Below are 9,425 nucleotides of genomic sequence, written 5' to 3' on the forward strand. Positions count from 1 at the left end.
AAACACTCTTGGCTACTCAGATCTTGGCCCCATTAAATCTCTTCGGACACTGAGAGCTTTAAGACCTCTAAGAGCCTTATCTAGATTTGAAGGAATGAGGGTAAGAAAATACTAAACTTTATAATATTCTTATTTTTTTAATGGGGTTTAAAATATAAAAACAATGGGTGTGTAGAAATTATGAGTGGTTTCTATTTACATAAATATGTGAGGTGTTTATGTATGTGAGTGTACATACATATACATATATGTATGCATATATGTATACATTATGTATATAATAATATGCATATGTATACTATATATAGTATGCATTTACATAGTATATACAGTATGCATATATACTATATATACTATGCGTATATGGTATATATATGCATATTATATACTAATAGTACATATATGCATGTTACATATACTAATAGTATATATGCATATTATATATGCTAATGGCATATATATGCATACTAATATATAAATGCTAATTATAGCATTAATTAAACAGTATATTACTAAAAATAGTATAATACTAATTAGTATATACTAGTATATATTAATGTATACCAAATATGAAATACTATATATAAAATATGCATATATAGTATATGTATATATCATAGTTACTGTACATATTAGTGTATATATATGCATACTACATATATACACACACACACACAGTATTTCAGCACATATTGTTTAACAAGGGAATAAGTTAATCACAGTAATCCTGCCTTTATCTAATATTGTCAAGCAATAGAATGATCCAAATGAGTGACTTTTTCCATGTTAAATGGAAATCTTCCCTGTGCTAGGAAGTCCCAGTGAAAGGGGAAACTATTAGTCCTAACATCATCTCTCATACATAAGTAATCAAGGACGTATTTATATCAGGTGTTCAAATAATATTTGTTTAAGGAACTACCTGGGTAAGGAGCATTAGAAAAGATAGGGAAGTGAGACCGCATCAGCCATCACATTTAATTTCACCTTTAAAATAACATTACAAAGTAAGTGGAATTATAACTAAATTATATTTGAGAAAACTAAAGGTCACAGAGTTTACTTGATTTGCACTTAGGCTGCAGAGTGCCTGAAAAGATACTCAATTAGCAGAGACAAACAAGTTATAATGAATAACAACTACCATAACCTAGCTTTAGGGATTGTATTAAACTAACAACTTTGTAACACACATGAAGGACAACTTTATTTTCTGTAATTAGTCCACATCCTCATGTGTTGATACTCTTCTAAAATTTCTTCCCCAGATTTATACCTGCTTTTTTATGCCTCTGTTCTGAAATGCTTCCCCTGCCCTGCCCCGACCCTAACCCGTCTGTACAGCAAACACCTATCTGTCCTTTAAGGCTCAATTTAAAGTTGCCTTGTCTGTCCACCAGCAGACTAAACTGCATATTCTCTCTCTGTTCAGACACCTAAAATCCTCATTATATTGTATTTTACTTATTTGTTTACTTAACTACCTCCCTACCTTACCATCTCTGAGCAATTTAACATGGAGATTAGTCTAGCTTACTGATATTTTAAGTGTGGTTTACTAACCAGCTATTAGCATTATCTACAAACTTATTAAAAAGATGGGCGGATCATGAGGTCAGGAGTTCGAGACCAGCCTGGCCAATATGATGAAACCCCATCTCTACTAAAGATACAAAAAATTACCCGGGCGTGGTGGTGCTCACCTGTAGTCCCAGCTACTCCGGAGGCTGAGGCAGAAGAATTACTTGAACCTGGGAGGCGGAGGATGAAGTGAACCGAGATCATGCAACCGCTGTCCAGCCTGGACAACAGAGCGAGACTCTGTATCAAAAAAAAAAAAAAAAGAAAGAAAATTCTTGGATCTCACCTCAGACCTACTGAGTCAGAAACTCCGGGATGGGGAAGAAATTTGGGTTTTAACCAGCCTCAAGTGAATATTAGAGATCTTTCAGCCTACCAAATCTTCACTGTTACCTCTACAACCCTAATTATGATTGCGATGTCTGCTATTTTAAGTATCCAGTGTATAATGGCTTCCAAGTATGTAAGAAAGAACATGATTATATAAAAAAAAAGTTCATAAGCACAATTCAAAAATATTCTATCTACAAGTTGAAAATTACAAGTTTCATTTTGTGCAGAAAGGTGGTATTAGAATTCATTGACATTAACTTAATTTTTTGAGCATTAATAGAATGCTACAATCTATCCAGAACTTTCCCCTACAAAATCACTTCCTTCAGTGACTAAGTCAGCCTATTATTTTACTCTGTTTGCACTTTGTTCTTTATCTGTATTACAGGTGAATTGGATGCAGAATAGTTTAGTATATTTTGAGGGACAAATGTCTATTTAGTTACATTTGTTAACCATGCAAAAAGAGACATTTCTTCATGCTGCAGGGCTATTTTGAAGGATAAATGAAATAATGAAATAATTCATTTGAGGCATATTGTAGTTAGCTTGTTTGAGTCCTTAGGCTCTTTAGCTTTCCCAACTGGCTTCTCATCAGACCAATATGTGCCTGTCTTTCTCAGAGACCCATGATTCCATCATTACTCACGTTTTTTAGAAAAACATTTTAAACACCAACTATGTGTCAGGTGTTGTGGTATAAAAAACACAGAGTACAGTGGTACATAGACCCCGGTCCCCAAAGAGTGAGTAGGGTCAATGGTTACAAGAGAGACAGACAAGGGCACATAATGATACAGGAATATACAGGAGGGAGTGGCTATCTGGGGAAGTCTGGGAAGACATCACAAGGAGGTGACATTTCAGACATTTCATGACTGAAGAGTAAGCCCCAAATCATAGGCAGATAGGCATTCAAGGCAGAGATACCACATGGTAGGGCAGCACAGAACAGAGTGTGCAAGGTGTACGTGGTCAGTGACTAGACAGATCAGTGTGCCTAGGTGATAAACGTAGCAGCGAGGGCAGCAGGAAATGAGCATGAAAAACTAGACTCTACTAGGAGGTGGCCACTTTGAACTTCATTCTCTATTCCTGTTCCTCCTAATCTTTTTTGAGGTCACATAGACTATGAGAATCTCATTAAAGTAAGAATTTTCTTTCCAGAAAGAGAGCACAACCATAATGTTTGTTATGTAATTTCATGCCCCCAGGGAACCTCTACAGGTCCATGAACTCCAAATAATCATTGCTCTGGACCAAAGGTCAACAAACCCCAGCCTGTTTTTTTCTTGGAACACATCCTTACCAGTTTGTTTATATGTGACCTATGACTACCATCGCAGAGTTGAATAGTTGCAATGGAGATATAACCCACAAAGCCTAAAAATATTTATAAAAATGTTTGCAAACGTTCTCCCTAGATGATCTGATTAGTAGTCAGAGATCCTTAGTATTTCTCTATTTTAAAGCATCCTGAGAACCTGCTTAATACATTGCAGAAAAGAAGGATCCCAGTGCTACTTCCCAAACAGATTAATCTTTAACACATTTGTACTTGAATGGGAACTCTGAAGTGAATGGGAGCTGAAGTGTAAGAAGACAGGTAGATTTTAAAGGATTAAGTAAATGAGAAAATCTGGAGAGTGTTAAATGCTACAGTAATTGCCCTGGAGGAAAACTGGAGTGGCAAGACACACTGGTCATCAATAGCAGTACAAATGCTGAAAAGCAGAAATAAAGAAAAGATTAAAGAAAAACTGTTCCTAATTTCTGCCTTAACTGAGGTCAGCACTATCTATATTTAGTCAAAGGCTTACATATAAAGTATTTAGAATAAGAATAATAAATTTAAAAAGATTGCTCTTATTTTGTAGAACCAGCCAAATCTAAAGGATTCAAACCATTTAAAGACTCTCAATCCTTTTGTAGAGAAGAATGTCTCAAATAAAGAGAATAAGAAAATAAAATAACAAAATTAAATTAAAATGATGTCCAGTCATAATTCCACCTGATAAACACTAATAGTTTCTCTATGGGGGAATCTTTAATGCTGGTAATAATAGGATCATGAACATTTAAATGTATATAAATATATATTTTTCATTTATGTTTATAAATTTCTTTTTTTTCCAGAGGGTACAGATTTTACAAGTTTACCTTATCAATAACAGGTTTTGGTTTATTATTTTTATTTATTTTACATTTATTTAAGCTATTACATTATCTTAGTTATTTTGTCTTATAGTTTGCTAATAATTTTATTATGTGATAGTCATGTAATTTGTAAGCCTGGTGATCACAGAATTCATGTCTCATTTTGTCTTGCTTGGCACACTGCTGAGTGTAGAGTAGGCATTTAATAAACATGTCGGTTGGTTTGGTGTCTTAGATATTTAAGGGTGGCTTTTCTAATTTGTTTATGTCTGCATGGCATTTCTTTCATGTTGCCTATTTAACATCTTACTAATCCTAATCATTCTTTTCTTTCTTTTGAATACAAGGTGGTTGTGAATGCACTCATAGGAGCAATTCCTTCCATCATGAATGTGCTACTTGTGTGTCTTATATTCTGGCTGATATTCAGCATCATGGGAGTAAATTTGTTTGCTGGCAAGTTCTATGAGTGTATTAACACTACAGATGGGTCACGGTTTCCTGCAAGTCAAGTTCCAAATCGTTCTGAATGTTTTGCCCTTATGAATGTTAGTCAAAATGTGCGATGGAAAAACCTGAAAGTGAACTTTGATAATGTCGGACTTGGTTACCTATCTCTGCTTCAAGTTGTAAGTGTCCCCTTTCATGAATGCTTGGTATTTTAATAGATATTGGACAAAGGATATAAGTTATTCTTTAAATAGTCTGTTAATTATAAATTGAAGATAAAATACTGTATGGTTTTTAAAACAGTGCCAGTCTTGGCCAGGCTTGGTGGCTCATGCCTGTAATCTCTTCACTTTGGGAGGCCAAGGTGGGCAGATCACGAGGTCAGGAGTTTGAGACTAGTCTGGCCAACATAGTGAAACCCCATCTCTACTAAAAATACAAAAAATTAGCCGGGTGTGGTGGTAGGCTCCTATAATCCTAGCTACTTGGAAAGCTGAGGCAGGACAATCGCGTGAACCCGGAAGGTGGAGGTTGCAGTGGGCCAAGATCGCGCCACTGCACTCCAGCCTGGGCTACAGAGCGAGACTCCGTCTCAAAAAAAAAAGTGCTGGTCTTTCCTAGAACATGTTCCTACATGAATAAGAAGCATAGGTTCTGTTGCATTTGAGTTATTAATTTATAATTGACTCTTTGGTGTCATGTGGACTCCCATCTTGTACCATTCAAATATTGCTTCAAAAGTGAACGTTTTTGGACTTCCTGCTTCACACTATGAAGGGATGAGAGGAACTTCCCACAGGCGTGGAGAACCCTTAAAAAAATGAAGAAAAGATGTTTCCTGTCTTATTCATAAAAGTTCCCTTCACCTTTAAAAAATAAAAGGTTATGTGCAAAATTCACAGGCAAATGTAACAATTTGGAAATAATTAACTAGAACTAAGATTTAGCATGTTACTTGGGAATATGTCCTTTTAAAAAAAAATCTTTATATTAAATGGACATGTTGAATACAGCAAAACTTACTAGTATTGCTTAGTAATTGTGGTAACATTAAACAGACAAAACTATGTTTATGGCTATTTTAGAATATGAGTTTAACATTCAGATTCTATTAATATTATTCTTAAAGGCAACATTTAAGGGATGGACGATTATTATGTATGCAGCAGTGGATTCCGTTAATGTAAGTATTGATTATCTTAGCACTAAACTTTATTTTTGCAAGCTTCTGAGTTTATTTCAGTGATTTCCAAACTATAACTTCATGAAGCCCTTGGGACTCACACAGACAATGAAGAACATCCACCTGATGGTAGCCTAGTGGTTGTGAGTACAGCAGTTGAAGATAGAGCCCGATTCAAATTTTAGCTGTACCACATCATCCAAGCTCTACAGCTGACTTTGGGCAAATTACCGTGCCTTCTTGAGACTTAGTTTATTTGTCTAATCTATAATTTAATGAATCTATCCTTTGTCTAATAAATGTCTATAATCATCCAATGCCTACTCCATAGTGTTGTGAGGACCCAGCAAGAAAATAGAAGCGGAGCACTTAGTGCAGGCTGGCATTACTAAATGCTCAGTAAATATTCGCTTATCAGATAAAAATAAAATAATTATAATGTATAACTTTTACTCTTTTTACATTTTAAAACACCTTGGATGAGTTTATGTGAAATAAGTTCCATGCTAAGAAACTTTAATGATTACTCCCTAGGTAATATTTTTACAAAATCTAATAAAGACATATTTGGAATCAAATGAAAATACATGGCAAAATTTATATAAATATGATAATGTCTCATTTACAGTACTTTTGGAAAGAACATATACACAGTATGTCACCTAGTTATTGAATTGTCCTACCAATATGAGCACAAGTATGCATATGATTAAGCCCTTTGTAGTTATTTCAAGATTATATTATTTATTACATAAGTATGTAATAAGTTAAAGAAGTATGTAATGAATACACGTTGAATAAATTGTTAAGAGTGATTATGTTAAACCTCAACAATGCTATAGCTCCTTAAATCCTGTTTACCTAGGATAGCACTGTTTGAATTACCTTGTCAAACCATGTGAAAAAGAAAATGAGGAAGGTTATTGTCCATATAATGCTAACTTTTGTAAATCTTATAGGTAGACAAGCAGCCCAGATATGAATATAGCCTCTACATGTATATTTATTTTGTCATCTTTATCATCTTTGGGTCATTCTTCACTTTGAACTTGTTCATTGGTGTCATCATAGATAATTTCAACCAACAGAAAAAGAAGATAAGTATTTCAAATATTTTTCATTGCAATGAAAGGGATGAACAATTATTTTCCAAAAAAGATAATGTAAAGTTTAATTTGATATCAATTCATGATTAGTTTTATTAGAACTTCATTTATTTTTCAAGTAATTGATTAGTATACAATTACAAATATACTTAATCTCATTCATTTTTTTGCACAGAAAACAATTTTCTAAATAATAGGTTCTGGCTAACCTATGATTTAGGTTAAACCCATAGGTTTTGAGCAATATATCAACTATTCTGTTTTTTCCAATGTTTCCTATACAGGATTGAATAATTTTAAAAAATCAATACACTATTTATTCAAAACACATTTTATAAGTAGCTATTTATTTTATTCTGTGTGATACATATTGGGTTGGAGCTTGGGGGAGACCAACATAAGACATGGTTCCTGAGCTCAAGGAGTTTATATAGTAGCAGAATAACTAATACAAGTATTGAAAATCAAGATTTGATGAATACTGTAATTTGGGCAATCTTCTGAAATTTTTAATTAATTAAACTTCACATCAACTGTATTAGTTTCTTTGACCTGTGAGAACAGGATAATACAAACCTGATGACTTAAAACAAGAGAAATGTATTCTCTCACACTTTTGGAGGTTAGAAGTCCAAATTCAAAGTGTCAGCAGGTCCATGTTCTCTTTAAAGCCTCTAAGGAAGTACATTTTATTGCATCTTCCAACTTCTGGTAGCCCAGGTGTTTCTTGGTTTATGGCAACATAACTCCAATCTCTCCCTTTATAGTGACATGCCATTTTCCCCCTGCGTGTCTTTCTCCTCTACTAGTAAGGATGTCAGTCACACTGGATTAAGAGTCAACTCCACTCCAGTATGACTTCATCTTAATTACATCTTCAATGACATTACTTTCAAATAAGGTCACATTCTGAAGTGCTAAGGCTTAGGGCTTATATGTACCTTCTTGGGGCACACAATTCAACCCATAACATCAATCATAAAAAGTATTATTACAGAGTCTCTTTCATAAATGAGGAAAGGCACAGAGAGATTAAGTGACTTACCCAAGGTCATATATCGAGTATGTGATGAAGGTTAGATAGAGTCAGTAGTAAATTCGATGTATCTTGTACTCTATTACTTTACACTCTCTACTATGCTCTATCCCCAAATACCATAATAATGATAAATACAATAAGAAAAATTAGCAAGAACAAAAAATGTACATGACAGTCGGAGTAAAAATAGATGCTGCTATAGAATGGTTTATGAAATATGTGACAATTGAGAAGGCTTTGGAAGATGGGTAAGAAGATATGCAGCAACTGAGAGGCAAAAGAATGGCTAACCCACATGGACGGAAACAGAAATGAGTGAGCAAATGAATTGTGTTGTTAAAAGAGGCAGCAATTCAGGGGGGATAGCAATGCCTTCAGTTTTGAAGAAATTTAAGATTTGGAGAAATAGTAAAAGATGAGGTTTTGACCTGCTTGAGAGTAGATATAAAAAGCCATATTAGACCTTTTTTAGTAGCAGCTGGTGTTTCATTCATATATGTTGAGTAGGGAAGAACATGGAAGCAGGAGATTGATGTTTATTAAGACTCAATGATATGTCAGATCCTGTGTAAAATACTTCTAATGTAATCATAGTCAAATTTTACAACAAATCCAAAGGACATAGTATCCTCATTTAACCTCTCAGAAAAATTTTCTTATTTGCACATGGCCTGACAGCTAAAACGTAGTTTCATTATGGATCTAGCTCCAGAACTGCTTTTTCTAGAGTCTGAGACAGAGCTTTAAAAAAAATTAATCTAGCAGCGATGCCCAAAATGACTAGGGAAAGACCAAAGACTATTTCAGACCCTGCTTGACCTGCCACCTGGCCCATACTTACTCTCCAAATTAGTCCTGTGTGGCAATGGAGAATAGGAAATATGTTCCATTAAAACATTTTAGAGGGTAGAATCTACAGTATTGCTTGTGATTTGCAAGAGATAAAGGAGTCTAACTGTGGAGTTTCTTGTCAACTAACTGAGATACTCTGGTTATAGTACCACCTATACAAAAAGAGACCTTTGGAGACTAAATGGTAGAATTACAAGAGAATAATCATTTCGGGTACTGGCTTAGCATCTAAGAAGACAGATGTACATGTATCGAAATGTCATTAGTGTATGTGATTGACTATTCACGCGTAGACAAAAATTTAGTAAATATTGCATTATTTACCCTGACATTTCCAAATACAGATGTTTATTTTTAAAGAGTTTTAAATCTCATGTTCCATTTTACATTTTATAAAGTATACCCTGATTTTCAATTGATTTTTTCTCAACTTAAGCATTATATATACATACATGTATATAAGCACACACAAGTAATTCCTCAGTCTTCCCTGCATAGGATAAATTAAATGAATCTAGAAAGAGCAGTATGAGTATAAATAAAACAGCCAAAGTCCAATTGACTTTAATCTTCCTGCTTGTTAATGTTATTCTTACAATATTTCTACTGCAGGAAGTAAAATAGAATGGGTTGATACTATCACCACTAAAGTCAGGAAAGAGTTACTGATTTAGAAGCATCGAAAACTCATATCCCCTGTCATTCTTCCAGTATTTCATCTTGA

The 9,425-nt window shown here is 34.2% G+C and overlaps 1 protein-coding gene across 2 annotated transcripts in view; it reads left to right on the forward strand.

Annotated features, from left to right (window-relative positions):
• SCN9A (sodium channel, voltage gated, type IX alpha subunit) overlaps positions 1-9,425 on the forward strand; it is a 201,476-nt gene that overhangs the window by 161,999 nt on the left and 30,052 nt on the right. For both annotated transcript variants that reach the window (XM_011990984.1, XM_011990983.1), the window contains exons 22-24: positions 4,419-4,700; positions 5,651-5,704; positions 6,664-6,801. In XM_011990984.1, coding sequence (XP_011846374.1) covers positions 4,419-4,700; positions 5,651-5,704; positions 6,664-6,801 — 474 coding nt within the window. The remainder of the gene's footprint in view (positions 1-4,418; positions 4,701-5,650; positions 5,705-6,663; positions 6,802-9,425) is intronic.

This window comes from Mandrillus leucophaeus, unplaced genomic scaffold (genome assembly GCF_000951045.1).
Source record: "Mandrillus leucophaeus isolate KB7577 unplaced genomic scaffold, Mleu.le_1.0 Scaffold389, whole genome shotgun sequence".
Lineage (NCBI taxonomy): Eukaryota > Metazoa > Chordata > Mammalia > Primates > Cercopithecidae > Mandrillus > Mandrillus leucophaeus.